The 17,702-nt window shown below is 41.0% G+C and overlaps 1 protein-coding gene across 15 annotated transcripts in view; it reads left to right on the top strand.

Moving 5' to 3' along the window:
- PTPRF (protein tyrosine phosphatase receptor type F) overlaps nucleotides 1–17,702 on the top strand; it is a 391,093-nt gene that overhangs the window by 171,052 nt on the left and 202,339 nt on the right. For all 15 annotated transcript variants that reach the window (XM_074832274.1, XM_074832288.1, XM_074832283.1 and 12 more), the window contains exon 4: nucleotides 16,598–16,743. In XM_074832274.1, the coding sequence (XP_074688375.1) occupies nucleotides 16,598–16,743 (146 nt within the window). The remainder of the gene's footprint in view (nucleotides 1–16,597; nucleotides 16,744–17,702) is intronic.

The following is a 17,702-nucleotide window of genomic DNA, read 5'->3' as shown; positions in this document are numbered from 1 at the left end:
TTCATAAACAGTTGAAGAAAATTGTTTCCTTTTCCCTCCCTTCCTTACCTGTATCGTTGCAGAAGTAGTGCCAGGCTCCATGCTTTTATTCCCATCACACATTTTTCCATCCTTTGCAGGTGTACTAGTCAGAAGACATCTGAAAACACTCACTTTCCTCAAATAACTAGGACAAGAATATTTTAGCAAGCTGTCACTTGTTTAGGTCAGAGGAGATACAGTCAAGCGTGTTGCAGTGTTTGCTCTGGTTTTCAGCCTGGCCTGTAGCACTGGAAATCAGGGTTCAGTGTGTCACGTTTGGCAAACAGAGCATGTTCTGGACACTCAGTGGTGGGTGGGAAGAGCTGAGCTGCCTTCGGAGCAATGGATATCTTGCCCTTTCAGAGAGCAGTTATCTCGGCTGCATAGTCTTAGCTGTTTGTCACCAATATTTAATGAAAGACCATAGAAACAAAACCCTTGTCTCTGAAATTCCTGAAGTTAACTTGAAAATCCAACTGCGAGCATTGAGTATTTACTTAGAATATACTGGCTAAGAAATTAATACAATTTTCTCTGATTTTATATTGAAAGTTAATAGAAGGATAGAAAAAGCAACTTCTCAGAAGTGAGTGACACTACTACTGCTTTGATACAGTTTCCTCCAGATAATGGCCCTTCTAAACCCTTTTAAAACTCCTAGTGCAGAAATAGGCTTCTCAATGTGGGAAACAAAAAGAAAAAAAAAAAGGTTTGCAGTACTTTTGAGTCATTTAGATACAGATAAATCATGCCAAAATGGCAACAAACCTGGATTTTAAGGAAACTTCAGAATTCTAAAAAAGGAATTACAGAGCAGATGTCCAAAGCAGCTGAGGTCTGTTTCCTCAATAAAATGATGAGCAAAGAATTAGAAGAGAGAAGGAGTCTAAAAGAATACACATTTCTCCTTAATCCTGCCTATCAACTCCTAAATTCAGGATTTTCTTTCCTGTGCAACTGCAAACTCGCACTTGGACAGCAATGAAGCAGCAGTGAAGTTGTTTCTGTCCTCCTTCCTTTCTGTAGCACATTTGACAACGTGTGACAGTCCTGCATTCAATTTAAGTTGTTTTAATTTTAGCAATCAGCATTCTGACAGATCTGTTCAAGAATCATTATTCCAAGAACGAAAAAAAGACCCCAAATCCCTGCATCCAAGAAGGAAATAAGAATTGGAAAGGCATCTCTGGATTTTTTTTTTTCTGGAGTTCCTAGGTCTGTGTTAGAGAACTGCTGTCCTTCTGCCCTGGCTTTCCTAACCAGTTCAGCTGCGCTCCCGTCCAGAAGGGAGTCTGTGAAGAGTGTTCTTGGTTGCAAGCCAGCCCATCAGTGCCTAATGGCATTATGTGCGTGGATATACTCAGAAACCGCTGTGGATGAATTACATACATGGATGCCTGTTAATACAGTAAGAACAACACTAATATTGTTCTATGTAATTTATTTCATGAAGTTCGCTTATTCATAGGTGAAGCACCAAATTAGCAAAACAAAAGTGGCTGGTAATATTATTAATAATGATCACAGCAGTCTGAAAGATAAATCCCTGTCTGCTGCCATGCCACTGCTGAATTTATAATACTTTGAATGGGGCTTTCTAATACTCAGAATTTTAAACACTGGCCTCTGAAATGTGATTTGGTGCAACTCAATGAAAACACTTAATAGCTTTTAAGATGCAGTCACCTGGAATAGGAGGCTGTATTTCCTTGTGGTGGCGGACTGGTGTGTCACTTCTCTCCAGGATGTGGCAGTGTGATGGCTTCACAATGCCAAGACAGTTGGAAGTTTTAAATTAATGTGTGATTAATTTCCATACTGTCATCATCCTTTCTCAAACCTTTAATTCATATACCAGTTTTATCACCAGTAGTAGTGGGAAAATGCTTGGCTGAAGGAAATGTGCATCTCAGATTATGACTGGTGCTGTTGGGCGATTTCAGCACTTTGCAAATTGTGTTGTCAGCCTTGTTTTTACGGTCTAAGCACTGAGAATGTGGGCAGCTGTTGTTGTGCTGGTGGGCTTGTTCTCCCGAATTACAGTTCATCTTCTTTTCTACCTTTATCTCACTTTTAATTATCTGAGGTTATATTATGACAACAGCTGAATTGCATATTTTGTATGACTCTGCAGCATAGTTCCTGGTCTGCACAATAAACATGCCTTTGAGGCTTCTGGCTAGTTACAAATAAACTTTTGTTCATTCCATAGTCATGGTTAAAGTGGAAATCTGGACATGCACTTGCATATGAAAGTGCAAGTGCAGGTTTCTAAGCAGCCTCGTTAACAAACATTTTCTGCATGTGATCAACAGAACTGCAAGTTTTCTTGAAACTTGGAAATGGTATGTAATGAGGACTTAGTTGTGATCTTATAAATTAAACTAAGACTGAATGGTTTCTTGGTTCAGTTTAAATTATATAGAAGAATTAACAGAAGCCGTATCCAGCTTCATAATTTAAAGAAAAAGGGGGAGGGAGGGTGGGGAGAAGAAAAGGTGATAACATGATAAGTGGTAATCTCAAGATGCCCAAACGCAAATGCGTGCTTTTTCTTGGTTTTCGGCAAGATGATGGTAATATAGTATTCTGGATTCTACCAGAAGAGAGTATGAAGCAGAATTCAAAGAAACGTCTTAAGAATCAACATGCGATCTCTCTTTTTTTGGTTGTTTTTTTTTTTTTTTTAAATTAGGGGAAGATCTTTGGTCTATGAAGTCTCACAGCGGTTATGTAAGACAGAAAACATTTTACTGTTATTAAGAAGGGCGTAAAAATAATCTGAGGTATACATTGGGGGAAAGAGAGAAAAAGGACAGAGGTAGAACAGAACACTTTTCAGCTAAATGATCATGTTCACATACAAACAAGTGGGTGTTACTGACAACAAATAACTTTAAAAACCACAGTCTGTTTTCCTGCTGATGTTTCTGTGACCATCATTTTGGAACAGTTTTCCAGTGAGAGAAGTGTGGCTGCAACTCAAACCTATTTTAAGATGGTGCGTGTTTCACTTACAAAAGAGGTTGTGCAGTGCAATTCTTGCGAGGCCAAGAGACAGGACTCCACTTCAGAGAGCCCCTTCCAGCCTCTGTGCCTGTGCATTTTGGCTGTCCCGTGTCACGCTTGCTCTGACAGGCTCCAGTGCTCAGTTGCTGCTGCTTTGTTTCTATTTCAAATTCCTCTTCGATAACAGTGACAGGCAACAACCTGTTTGATACCCTGTTGATGTAACTAATTCCAACTCAGCAAATGGGGAACCCCCTTTGATAAACATTTATTCTTGGAGAACACAAGCAGAGTTGGCAGACACCTACCTTCCAAGTCAGTCTTTAAAACATAACATGAAAATCAAAGATTGGTGATAGGCAGAGGATTATTCCTGCATGGGTAATGCTTAGGCAAGATCCATTTGCCTATATACAGGTATGACATCCTCACTGTTAATACTGCTGAGTGCCTAATAAAATTCACTTGAGGCAGACATAATTGGACAGGCCCTTTTGTCTCATCCTGTTCTTTCTAGGCTGTGTTACAATTTAGCGATGCACTGACTTGAGTAGGTAAGGAAGGCTGCTGTTCTTTCAAGCTTCAGATTCACGTACAGGTTTGTGTTTCACCCTGGTGTATGTCCTTCATGAGATATACTGGGATTTCAGATCCCCAAGGTGGAAACATTGCCTTCTTTTTCACACATGTAAAACCTGAGAAGTGCAGTTAGCTCACACTGAGGTAGCTTGTCATCCTCTTTGCTGGTGTGGATTTTAGTTCAGCAAATCAAGTGTGAAGCTGGGAACTCTGAGACTCGGTCAACAGAGTGGGGATGGGTGAGGGAGACTTAGACATAGAACTCTAAAAGACAAATCTGTTTTCTGTTATAAATATATCCTGTGTAGTCTTCACAAAGAGCTTAAAAGCAAGCTGAGCCTTGCAGGTTTGACATCTGTGTGCATGTCCCTTAAGCTTGTAGCATGTGATAGCTTTGTCTGGCAGTGAGAATGAATGTAAGTGATGCAGGGAAACACTAAGTATGGTAAATCTCCATAAGCAGCATACTTGTTTACTGCTCTCTTGTGGCACCTGCAGCCTTCCGTGTATTTGTGAGTCTCAGACTTGGGGATAATCCTCTTTCCAGGCTGCAAAAGTCAGTGTGAGGGCTAGTATTGCCAGTTCTGGGTTTTCCCCTGATGGGCTTATCTTGGTGAGTGCGTGGCAGGGAGTCAGCAGTGGAACAGCCACTCTCAGTTCCTGACTACCCTCTGCTATTGTGTGAATCTTCCATGAAATTGGGACTTGCTGCTGACATGAGGAGAAATGTGGAAGAAGATGCTGGAGTTCTGGGTTGAGGGACAATCTAGAACTATTTGTGAGCAGGTCATGGCTAAAATATAAAGAGCATATTTGAGTTGAGATGCATGAGAGAATACAAAAAGAAAAATTGTGGGAGCTACTGGGTGCTTTTCATTGTTCATAGACATTCCCAGCCTCTGTACTGAGCTCCTGCTTAATGCCGGCTTGGTAAACATTATTCTTTAGGTGCTATGCCAGCTCATGTGGGTCATGACTCTTGAGTGTGATCTAGGTCTTCACAGAGAAGGCAGCTACTGAAGGGTACCCAGCCTGAAAGCCTGTGTCAGTGATGCTGGTTTATTTGGTTTTAGTAATGGGCTGTAACTCCCTGCCAGCCCTTTCTGTTGGATTTTGGTCTACTCATGTCCCACCAGGTACTGCAGGAGTTGGCGTCACCTGTGGCAGAGCTCTGTGGTGAGCAAGGTACATATACTCCTAAACCAGTGCGGATAATACTTCTGTTTCTTTTAACTAGGGAAGTTTGGTTTTGGGTAGCAGGCAGTGTTTCTGTCTTTGTGAGGATAAAATACATGGTGTCAAATACTACCTCTTGGTGGAATATATGTGCTGCCTTGCCAAGATACGTACTGCAACAGTGATGCTAACTGGTTTTCCCTTTTCCCAGAGACATAGTTACTGTCAGAGATGCTGAAGAAAGAGATAATGCATGACATAGAAGAAATACCTCCTTTAGACAGATTCAATCCCTTCAGAGCCACATGCTGTCACGCAGCCCATAGAGTAACTCTGGTGCTGGGTTTCCCAGCGGCCCCTGTGCACAAAGCACCTGCAGGGGTGGCTCCCTGGTCCTGTGCGCAGCCTTTCCTCTTCAGTGCATACTCCAGCCTGTACACAAGTCCTAGGCCAGCTGTGGAAATTCAAATTCAGCACCTTGTGGTCCCAGTGCATTATGTCCTGGGCTTCAGGATAGACCTGGTGGCCACAGCAACTTGTCACAGTGTGACAAATAGTAACTTCTCCACGTGGATTGCAGTTTTCTGCATTTCTTTCAACTCTATGCATTATCAAGTGAAATCAAGTAGAAGTTGGTGCAGGTAAAAGGTCGCAAAAAAATCAAGTCTGGAACCATGTCTGGTAGCTGGAAATTTAAGGAGTTTAGTTTGGAAACAGTTAGAGGCTGATGTGATCATCTACACAGAGAAAAGTTATTAAAGTGAAAAGAGCTTTTCATGTTATCTGTTAAATTCATAACACAGCAAGGAATGGATGCTAGAAAAATTAAATCAAGAATGCAGCAACCATGAAGGTGATTAATTTTGATGCCTTTCTAGAAGTCAGTCCTTGCTGAACCAGAAAGCCCTGGGTGGAAGAGGGGACTGGGCACCTCCTGGGATGAAACTCCTGCCCTGATCTGTGCATGGAGCAGGGCTGGACTGCAGCCACTGTAAAACTGCAAACCTCTGGCATGTGTCCCTTGATCTCTTTACTGTGGGATTTGGTCACCCAGTATTCACATTGAATGGAGTCAGATGTTTTTCACATGTGTACAGAGCCATTTTGGGAAAACTCAGGGACAGTTCATGGAGAGGAGACAGCAGCTCTTGGAGCTTCCTCAGCTCTAACACTGATTGCACCAAGGTCAGCATGCAGCTGGGTGCTGTGCAGCGTGGCCTTGGCACTCCCTTTTGGTTCTTATCTTTCTGCTGTGGAGGATCAGAATTGCTCAGCAGTGCTCTGCCAGTGCAGTCCTGCTGCCAGACAGAGGTGGTAGCCCAGGCATCAACATGCTGCTCAATGGCTTTTGAGCAGTGTGTGGCTGTGCCTTCATTTAGTCACTGCTAAAATACATCACTATGGGGGAAAAAAAGCTGCCCAGTGTCTCCCGAAAGCACTGAATCTCTCCATCCAGGCTTCTCAAGGAGTCTGACTTGGAGGAAGCCTTGTAATGGGGAAATATTCCTGTTTCTTGGGGAATTTCAAGTAAGATTGAAACTAGACTAAATTGTTTTTACACTTGAGAGTAGTTTGCTTGGGTGCCTAGCTACCTGCTGAAATTTTTTACACTGGTAGACATTTAAAAGTGGAGATTATATTTCTTGGTTTTTTGCAGACTGTACTACAGATGCTGAATGATAAAACAGTTGATACAAACAGGAAAAAAATCATGGGTGTAATAGAAATGCCAGAGTGCACTCGTTATCATTAAGCAGAAAGTTTTCCTTCTCACCAGGTAGATGAGGCAGAAATTCATTTCATTACTAGGAGGAGGACAGAAGAACGTACAGTGGCATTAAAATGAAATGCAGGTCCCTCAGCAAAGGCCCTTCTAAGAGCCTGGGATGCCTTTGCTTTAGTAACAGATATTGTGAACAGGTCGCTTACTCTGGCTCCTAGTTCTATTAAAATCATTGTACTATGCTCTCTGTTTACAAAATAAGGTTTACACTCACTTTTAATTCTTAAAAGCAGAGGAAAAACCTGAGCTTGGCAAAGCCTTTTGAACTGCTGAATCAAGCACTAGCTGCTTGCAAAGAGGGATTAAAACCTTTTAATCCTTTTGTGTAAAAGAATATGGTGTTTAATGTGGTAGGCATGCTGGCAAAATTAATTTTCATGTTTTTTCAAGCACAGGATTTCAGTTCTGTCTTTGTTTTCTGGTCCTGCATATCTTACAGGTTCTTTATGCTATGCAATAATATTTATTAACTTTGAAGTTTTGAAGAAATTTGCAAATAACAAAATGCAGATTTGAAGGAAAAGTAAATTCCTAGGAGCAGGCACAGCTGTTATGTCCTCCCTCAGGTGGCATTGTGATGACTGATTTCAGAGCCCAGTAGCTGGCATTATTATTGTCTTGTCGGTTGTATGTATTCTGTGAAGAGAGAAGAGGCCTGAATTCAGGGACTGAATTCTGTGTATGATTAAATGAATGTTCTATATGTATGCATTTGAAAGCCCTTAAGTGAATGTTGTGTAAATGGTGATAATTGGAGGCAGTCTCCTTGCAATTCTTTCTCAAGCTAAATAAGGTCTAAGGCCAAAGGCCCAAATGTTTAATTGTATTAAACACAGAGGCTGAAAAATTTATTAACTCAGAAAGTGTGTATTACCAAGTTAATTGGAAGTGCCTTTAAGCTATTACCAGGTGGAAATTTGACTTCAGGTTTCAATTTTAAATTAAAGCAAAGCAGAAAACCATTCTGTGAGGCTGCTGGAAGGTGTGCAGTTAAAGTAAAGCTTCTCTGCGCTCCCTTGTTTTTCTACTCTGTATAATACTTAGTATAAATGCTGGGGAGTTAGAATAAAAGCTAAACCCATATATAGGGGTCTGGCTTTTCCCCAACATATGTGGCAAGCTGCATGCACAGTCTCCGGGTGCTCTAGGGAAACGTAAAAGCAGAGGAGGGGAAATGAAGATGACCTCAGGTTCTAGAAGGATGTTTTTCTGGGCTGTTTTTCTGCTTTGTTTTTAATCAGTATTCTTCAGTCGTATGCAGTACTGCTTTGTGCTTCTTGGCATATTTTTCTTTTTCTAGTTACGTGTTATTTCAGTTATTGGAAGCAATTGTAAGAATGGTGTCACAGTAGAGAGGTTGATTTATTTTTTTTCCCCCTTTTCTGGCACACAAAAAACTTCAAAAAACCCATGGACAAGAGTCAATCACAGCACAGGGATTAGCCAGAGTTAGGGATTTTCTTACTAAGATGTAAAGCAGCTCCCACTGATAGCCAGCCAGGCACTTTGAAAAAGACATTGCAATTACAAGAGCCTTGAAAAATAACGAAGAAAATTTGCCACCCTGTGCACAAGATCTCTGGGCACCCTGCAGATATGATATGGAGAGAAACCACCTCCCTGTTGCGTTAAGGTCTAAGTTGCCTGCCTGAAACTTTCTCCACAAATAAATCGGCACCCAAAATGTTCAGTGCCACTGAGTGACTTGTACAGCATCCTTGTGTGATGGTTGCCGGAGACAATTCTGTTTCAGTATCATGTCACTTAATTTTAGGTGTTTAAGCTCTTTCAACAATTTCTGTGATTCATAAAGAGACAGAATTAGAAATTTACTGAAGTGCAATACTATGATGACAGGCTGTTGCTGTAGTTTATTAATATCCAGTTAATTGTGGCCTTAACACTTGAGTGATCTAACGGCTTTTAACCTGTATTTCTGTGGAATAAGCAGGTTTCTCCAAACATCAGCATTTAACAGCAGATGCTCAGTTTCTACTGGCTCAGGGTTGGTTTATGTATAACCATCCAGACACTGACCAGGAGTACTCAGGATACATGAGGTTTTAATATGTTTTTTTTTTAAGATTGAATTTTAAAATACTCACTTTTGACTTAAAGACTATTTAATGTTTATGTCAGATTTAATAAGTATAAATCTTGTATTAGCAAAAGGGAAAAAGAGGGCTTGAAAATGCCAGCCTGGATGTGAAGGTTCCCACCTGTGTGTCTGCAGAGGCACCTCAGCCCCGTCCAAGGCTTTGCATTTAGACTGGCCTTATGGTAAGGAAAGAGCCTACAGAAATTGTAAGCAGCACGCATTTGCTGAGATGGTGAAGAAGCAGGAATCAAAGATTATAAGAGTTTCTGAGCTTAACATGCACCCTTGTATTCTTCTCAATTAAACTTACTACAGATAAACAAAGCACAGGGTCTCGCCTGCTGAAATGAGTACCTTGCATCTTAGTTCACTGTATTTCCTGCTAGCGTTTAGGGAGAAGCACAGCCTCTGCTGGATGACTGCTTTTATTATTTTTGTAATGTTATTTTTCTACTGAAAGTTACAGAGGTCATTGAACATGTTGAAAGATCTACTTCTTAGAGTTTTGTATATTAATCATTCACTTTATTTGATTTCATTTTGTACAAACTCAAAAGGTATCTATGAGTAACTTTATGGGAGTCAGGAGATGAAGGTGAGGAGAAATGCAGCTTGCTTTGAGATAATGTTTGTAGATTTGATTATCACGGACAACCACACTTGAAGCTGGAAAACTCAACCACTAAAATCGGATTGAAATAGCAGAATCATTTGTCCTAGCTGTTGGGAATCTCTTGAGCATTAAAACCTAATAAGATGATAAAACAAAAGAGGAAGATGTGCAGGTAACACTAGGTAACCAGTAATTCAGAGCGATCTGAGGAATGTGGTGAATTTGGAATGCCATTTTCTGTGATTGGGATGCAGTTAAGTGTTTTTTAAAGTGGATGAGAGAAAGGGTTATGATCCATTCACTGGATAAAAAGAAAATTGTGTATATATCTGAGCATGCAACACCCCACTACATATATATTTGCATTTATTTAATAAGTACCTTGCATCAAGAAATAAAGGACAAAAGTTTCATTTACAAAGTGCTGTCGGTGAAATAAAACTGAAATAGGAGAAATGATGAATGAATTAGCATTGTGATCACCAAGACCCACTGATGCTGTAGTAAGCTGTTGTTAAAGAAGTGTTATTACAAGGCTCAAACAAGCTTTTCCTACTTGTAAATTGTACAAGAATTAAAGGTGGAAGTTTGAAAAATTGTATTTTTCCAGACAATATTCCTCAGTATCACAAAGGGACAGGAACCACGTTTAAACAATGGTGGGTATATTGAAAGGAGAACAAAAAGATATTAAATATAAGGATAGCTGGAGAGCCCGTTGGTTTGCCTCCTGCCCTGCAGCAGATGCTTAGGACAAGAATCATAGAGTAGGTTTCACCAGAATATCTTTCCAGCAGGCATCCATCCATGCACAGATATCAATTGTCCAAGATCATAAAGGGAAAAAAAAGAGAAATAGCCTTGCTGTATATGTAAGAATGGGCCACCTCTGTCTTCTAGACCACTTTATTTCCACTTCAAAGTCAGTCATGAACATGAGAAAGTCTGTGTCATTCTTGGTTTCTTCCCAGTGTTATAACAACTGAGCCGACACATCATTTTTCGCGTGTTTGTCCTGACAGTAGCCATGTGAGAACAGCAGGCAGATTTTACTGTGGAAGCTGAGGCACAATTGTGCCTTGGCATATGTGACAGGGAAGGTTAAAGGCAGGGATTTAAACTTCAATTTCACAATTTCCAGGCTCAAGAACTATTCCCATTATGATCTTTTCATGCTTGTGTCAGTAACTTCTTTTAATTCATTTAGCCCAGGCACCTAAATAAGGTTACCCATGTTATGCCTATTGTATGTGCTTATCTAGTCCATCTCATATCACAACTGTAATTTTTTCTTTCACAAAGGAGACTACTTTCAATCTTAATTTAACCCAAGTCATAAAAGCTTTCAGATAAAAATTCAAGCTCCTCTCTTGTACAACACCCATCTCATTTTTGGCTGCCCTTCTATTTAGAACAGTGGGCACTTGTAGCATGAGGACAGAGATTTTTTTTCTTTAAAATCTCTCACAGCAGGTGAGTGTTCATAGAACACTTAACTGCAGACGTGTTTAATTCATTTTTCTCAAACCTATGTGCAACTCTTTGGAAAAATAACATCCACAAGAACAGGAGGAGCAGTATAATTGCCAGTTTCTGAATTAAAATTTTTGGATGAGGTATATTTGATGTGGGTGCTAAATACTGAAAAAGCATCAGTATTCAATTTAATTTTCCCATTTATTTTAAGAAACCATCTAATGATGGGTGTTTGAAATCAAACAAGTTAATATTTGGGTATATGAAGCATATTTATGTTGGCGTATATTATGTTTCAGCCACTTGAAATTTTTGGCTCTTACAAAATTACAAGGGAGCAACTTTTATGTGACTGGTGTGTGTTTAATGTGTAGCAAAATACAAGGATCCTTGTTAAATATACATGATCCAGCATCATTTTTCAAGGCAGTGGCTGATATTCAAGTCAGGTAATGCAGATCGTATGTAACCTCTCAAAGGCCATGGTTCACACAAAAGACACCATGCCAAGTTAGAGAGGGGTTACACCTCTGTGCCTCGGCCTTGAAGGAAATTCAGCAAAAGAGACTTTTCTCCCTAGGAATGTCCTTTGGGTTCGCTTAGAAGCTGCACAGCTTAAAAATAACGCATGTGATGAAATGACTCTGAACTGCTCTGGTAAAGAAAGGAAAACTTGAAGAAGATAACCAAAATGTTACTGCTCTACTACAAATGTTTGGTAGGGCAAATTTTAAAATAGCTGCTAAGATGGTTTTCAGATTTATAACAATTGTTTCACAATAAGCAAATTGTCTGAATAGCAGAGAACAACAGTGATTTTACAGATAAACTGTGGGTGAGAAGGATGCACCTTCATGGCTAGCTGTTGCTCACTCTGAGTTGCCCTGCAGGAAGGCTGTGTCAGTGGCTCTTCGGTAGACCAGAGGTTCTGCCTTTGAGGGCTTCAGGTTCCCCTCCCAAATCCATCACATTTGCTTTCACAGGGGAGGGCAGTCAACAGCCTTACCGATTAGTGCGTACCTGACTTGTCTGTTTGTACTTCTCTCTCTGGCTTTCTGTACCCATGTTCTTGCGGACCTCTTAAAATGTAATTCAAAGGAGCATTTCTTTTGAAAGCATCACACACCCTACCTCAGCCCAGGACTCTGGATGAGTTTGCTGCTGTTTTCCAGCATAGTGAAGTAGACTTGTGTGTGCCTAAATCTCTGCTAGCATCTCTTCCACACCATGAGACGCTCCTTGTGATTCACTTTATAGGATTAACCAGGAATCTGTGCTTTCTCAGCAAGTGACGTTTTCAATGCTATCAACTGTGAAAAGAAAGTCCTTTGCTTCTGAAATGTTTTGCTGGGTTTTTTTTTAAAGAAAGTTTCTCAATGGAGAGCATGTCTGAGGGAAGTTATTTTTCACCCCTCAGCCAAATAAGATGAAGCCTGTTTTTTTTCTCTTGTAAGAAAATACTCTTTATTTTTCACGGTCTTTCTCCTCAGAACCATGTCCTTCCTGTAAGCTCTCTAGAATAATTCAGTTTTGAGCAAAGACCAAACAGGGAAAATTTCAGCCAAGGAGGTGAAAGTTTTCCCATTCTCCTGCCTGAAGCTTATGAGTTAATAGAAATGATGATAGCAGTAATTTCCACTCGCAGTATAGTGGGAGCTTGGTTATGAAGTGAAGAGCAAGAATTAGAGGGTGAGGACTAAACATGCTCCAGGGATCTGACACTGAACAGAGAGGCTAGGAAGAGAGAGGCTGGATTTGTTTGTGCTTGGAGTTATCAAGTGACAAATACACCAGTCTGGAGTTGTTACTCCACGCGATGGAATAAGTGAAGGTGGGTGTGATGGGCACCCAGCCATCCGGCACCTCTCCCTGCTGTCACCCAAGACTTGCTCAGGAGGTTCTCTCTCAAGCTGATATTTCACAGATTTGTCTCTGGAATATGATAACTCTTTTTTCTTTTTTAAACTTTCAGTAAAAAAAAAATCTTCAGCTTTGCCTCATCCTTAGTTCATCATGGAAAAGACAGGATTTCACTGTGAAAGACATTTCTGTTCCTTGTATTTATTAGTAGCTTGTTTGAACAACAGTTAACTTACAACTTGACATATCCATAATTCTCTGTGGGAGACCCTGGTCATTTTTGAATTTAAGAGGAGGGGAAAGACAACAACTAGGTTAATGATTAAATACTGTATTTTTGGTACATCCTTTTTTTTTTTTCTGGTTGTGTGTTTCTAGGGCTACCATAAGAGTGCACACACTCAAAACAGGTTAAAAAAGACTGCTTGTACCATCACCTGGCCCTATCCTTGGTGGTTACCACTGCCCTTTGGAGGTAACTAGTGATGTGTCCCACAGCAGCTTCCTTCAAGTAGTAGAATTACAGAGATGTTGGTTGGAGAGAAGGTGTGGAGGTAGTCTAGTCTGTTTAACATGCATTTTCCACAGATGCAAAGATTTTCATGGATGATCTGTTGCACTTCTGTTAGCTCTCAGTGAGATAAGTTTTGGGATTTGCTGTAGCAGTTACCAATCAGTATAAATATATGTATGCCCATGCCTGACTCTATTGTCCTGGGGCCAAGACTAAGGATTTTCCGTTTGCTTAATTAGTACTTTCCTTCCATTTCAAAACTTTAGGGCATACAAATGTTTAAAATGGCTTTGTAGAAATACCCTTTCCCAGACTGTGTGAGAATTTGGTTTATATATGGGTATACTTTTGTGACTAGTCTCAGTGGATTTAGATAGTTTCCAGAAATCAGTGTTGCTCAATTAAATGTGCAGGGGAAAAAGATTCATTACAACAATGTAAATTCAAGCTGAACAATTGGGGTTTTAGGTTTTACTGCAGGTGAACATTCAGTTTCCTTTTGTTCAGGTTTTTAATAGTATTGATTTTTTTTTTAAAATGTACAAAACTAAAGTAAGTCCTCAGTGTATGAGCTGGCGAGTAGGTGTATGGTGAGAGAGATAATTGCACTGTATTCTTTAAGGACAAAAGTTTATGGATTCTGCTGTATTTGTCATTTGAAAAATTTACACTATTTTACAAAGATCACAGAGTAAATAACAGAAAATCAAAAAACTAAATCAAATACTGAGATGCAATACAAGACATCAGCTCAGCACACTGCATTGCAAAACAGTCAATCACACTGCAATCACTAGCAACCTGAACAGTAAATTAACATTTCACTGGGATAGATGAGAGGTGAATAAACACAGATATATGTAAATATAAACTAAGTAGAAATAGACGTGATTATAGATGAGTAAATATATGAAATCAGCATCAGTTAAGCAAGCACACTTAATAACTACTTGCTGTTCCTGTCAGGACAGTGTGCCAAAGACTGCAGACAGTAGCCGTCATGTCTTAAAAGGCATTTTCTGGGTCTTGAGCTATTTTCTTTGCAAAGTCCTGGGGCTCCCTTCACCAATGATGGCAAAATTCAGTACACCTGTATGTGATCAGGTCTGTGATACTCCTTCACAGAAGCTTGTTGAGGACAGAGCATGTGTATCCACTTCTGCATGGACAGTGCTGACCTTGGTGGATCCACTGTCTGCAAAGGCCTTTGGGAAATGAAGCCAAGCAAATAGCAGTAATAGAGGTCCAGGCCTGCAGCTTAGTGTCTCAGCTGTGACCGCCAGATCACCTGGGTTCGGGGTTGGTGTGTCCCCTGGTGCCTGTGGTCCGTGTGGGTGGCCGGTGAGCTCCCTAGCACATGACCACAGTCTGCACTGAGCATCTGATGTTGCAAGTTTTGAAGGGGTCTGTTGTCCCACTGCCTCAGGAGTGGCATTCCACCAGTGCCTCTCTACTAAGCGTGTCCTCAGTGGGTAGTTGCTTCTCCATGTGGTGCGGGCTGGTCTGATGTTGTCCTTTGTGGGTTGACCTTGGCTGGCTGCCAGATGCCCACCCAGCTGCAGGGAAGTACCTGCTCCACCATGGTGTCTCCGTGGGCTGCAGGGGAGACTGCCCGGGTGCCCAGAGCTCCTCATGCCCCTCTGACCTGGGTGCTCACAAGGCTGTTTCTCATGCTTTTTACCTCACTTCTCACTCCCATGAGGTGTTTTGCCCCTTCTTAAACCTGTTGTGGAACTGGTTGTGTCCAACACAGGGCAGCCCTGACCTCTCCTCACAGAGACCCTTCTGCACCTCACAGTGATGGTGTGCTTGTGAAGCAAGAAGCATCCTGGGCCCTCAGCAGTCTCCCTGGTCTGGTGCCAGCTTGCAGCTGCTGAGGGAGAGGTGCCATCTTCCAGTGCCCCCCCAGCTCTGTCCGATCCTTCCCTGAGCCACTGTGCTCCCTGCCCTGCTTGAAAAAGAAGGAAAAACCAGCTTTCTGTCAGGTTAGGGGTCTGAATCTGCTCCACTGAGGCTCTGGTGATCCTGGAGCTGCTTGTAGGGGTTTGGGCGCCAGTGTCTGGAGGTAGGGAGGGGAGGGGAACAAGAAGCAGAGCAAAGCCCCTTGCCATCTTCAGTTGCTGCAAGCTGCTGGACTGGCTCAGGTGTTACTTGCAACTTCACCCGTAGCATTTTAATCTCTTACACATTAGGAATAAGCATTTAAAGGTTGTTGTCTTTTAAGGTTGCTGAATCTGTATCCCTTCTAGATTGGGGAAAGTCAGCACTCTGTTCCTCAAAAGCTTAGTGTTTAAAGTACCTGGGCTTACAGATGTCATCCCCCTCTCCCTTGAGGACATACTTGTGGACATGTCCAGAACATGAAGATGTGGAACCACCACCAGCTCTGCCGGGGATGTTGGCTTGGTGTCTTGGAGTTGAACAGGTTTCTCCTCTCACTCTTACCCCTTTCTACATCCCAGCAGCTGTCTCTGCCCCTTTTACAGGTCAGGTTCATCTTTGAGGTGGTCGATCAGAATTGTATTTTAAATGTGGCCTTAGTGTCGCTTGTGCACTGAATGACATTGTGGGTCGACTCCCTGTGTGGAGTTAAATGTTTTAGTGCTTTATAGGGATACAAGATCATCAAATGATTCTCACTTGGACAAAGCAATGTTTTAAAACAATCCTTGAATCGCATATCGCAAAATTCTCTTGTACAGCAAGTGCAGAAGAAAAATGATCAAACTGGATGCCTAGTTTTATCCATCCAAATCTGTCATGTAAATCCAGAAGATGCAACTCTATTTTCATCAAACTGCTTTTATTGATTATTAAAATGTTACATGATTTTCTTTCCTTTTTTTATTTTTGCTGAGTCTTTCAGGCCTGAATGTCACTTTGGTTTCTTTGCTGACTTTCACTTTTAGTGATTAGTTTCTTACCGAGCAGAGGCCAGCCTGTGCAGGTTTCCAGATAGACTGTAGGATTTTTATGTCAATCCACATCTAAAATGAAATTAAAGGTGGTTATTTGTATACATAAAACTGTATCTGTTAATTTTGATGAATGTCAGGAAAACTAATGTCAATGTACACTTTGTAGGTTTGCTGTGTCAGCTGTTCTGTAATTTCCAGTGCTATGACCATGTTATAAACCTGCAAAAATCCATTTATTAAAAAAATAAACCGTAAAAATGGTTCCAAATTGTCATATACCTGAACCAATGCCCAGGGGGCTGGGGGGAGCCCTCTATTGCCCTCATTTACAGGCAAACCAGATGGACTTTATTCATTTCAGGGAAAAAAGGGTACTCAAGCAGAAAGTGTGCTTATCATGTTGCGGTCTGCACTAAATTTGTGTAGCTGAGGCCATTCAACCTGGATTTGTAGCTGGAGCACCAATTATCTTATAATTTAGATTAACATGACACATTCCTTGCTTATCTGATGTTGTGTCCTCATGGGGGTGATTTGGTTATTTTTCCAGGCAAGCCAACATTTATGAAAGCTCCTGAAGATCAGATTGGGATTTCTGGAGGAGTGGCCTCTTTTGTGTGTCAGGCAACGGGAGAGCCCAAACCTCGTATCACATGGATGAAGAAGGGGAAGAAAGTCAGTTCTCAGCGGTTTGAGGTAATTACAAAAAACAAAAATAAAAATTTGGTAATCAGTCTAATGCTTGCAGGTCTTAATTACACAACAAACATCATTGCTACCTGGGTATCTCTATAGCACTACAATATAGTCTAGAGGTTTAGAGTAAAGTAAGTTTTCTTCTCTACAGTGCAAGGCAATTGTAGAGCAGGTGTTGTCCTTTGAGCATGACGCTGGAAGCACAAGCATAGGACATCCTTCTTCAGGTGGGAGAGTGGGGCTTACACCAAATTAGATGGCAGATAAGAGTTGGATCTAGCAGTAATTTTCTGTTTTCATTGTAAAAATTGATAAGGCACCTCTTTGGCCTGCTATCCCCAGTGAAATTCGAAAGTGGGATGCCAAAACACTATTGGAAGGCTTTCTAAGTGATGGTACTGCCATCCTTCCCACAGATGTCTTTGGAAGGGGAGTGGTGAAGTCATCCTGAAGGGTGGATTGACTTCCCTGTGTACTGAAGTCTGAGAGAAAGAAAGAGGGAAGAGCAGGTATCAGAAATGCTTTTGTAAAAGGGTCTAATTTGGTTCATATTTTAAATAGCAAATACATTTTCACTGACTTTCTCCGCCTTTTTCTTCACTTTCCTTTTTTGGAGTTGGGCTCTTTTCCCTAAAACTGCCCTTGGAACTGTGACCCTTGTCCATTCTGCTGCCTTTCCTCTAATCCTGTCTTTGATGGTTTTGCTTTTCTGACTGGGGCACAAGATGGCTTTGCTGCCCAGAATGGATTGATTCAAGTCACCAGTTTTAATCATGATTTTGTATGTGAGCAGAAAACCTTGATTAAAGTAATCAATTTTAATCTTGTTTTACATTGTTATTTTTCCCTAATAAAGGTTAAGTTTCGTTGTATAGTAACCATTTAAACATTCTAATTTGTAAGTAGATACAACCTTTATAGTGAATTTGGTACTTACTGTGACTGGCCAGAGGGCTATG

The sequence above is a fragment of the Strix aluco genome, chromosome 8 (genome assembly GCF_031877795.1).
Source record: "Strix aluco isolate bStrAlu1 chromosome 8, bStrAlu1.hap1, whole genome shotgun sequence".
In the NCBI taxonomy this organism is placed as follows: Eukaryota; Metazoa; Chordata; class Aves; order Strigiformes; family Strigidae; genus Strix; species Strix aluco.
Note: the sequence above shows the minus strand (reverse complement) of the source record. Positions and strands in the feature narration are given on the sequence as shown.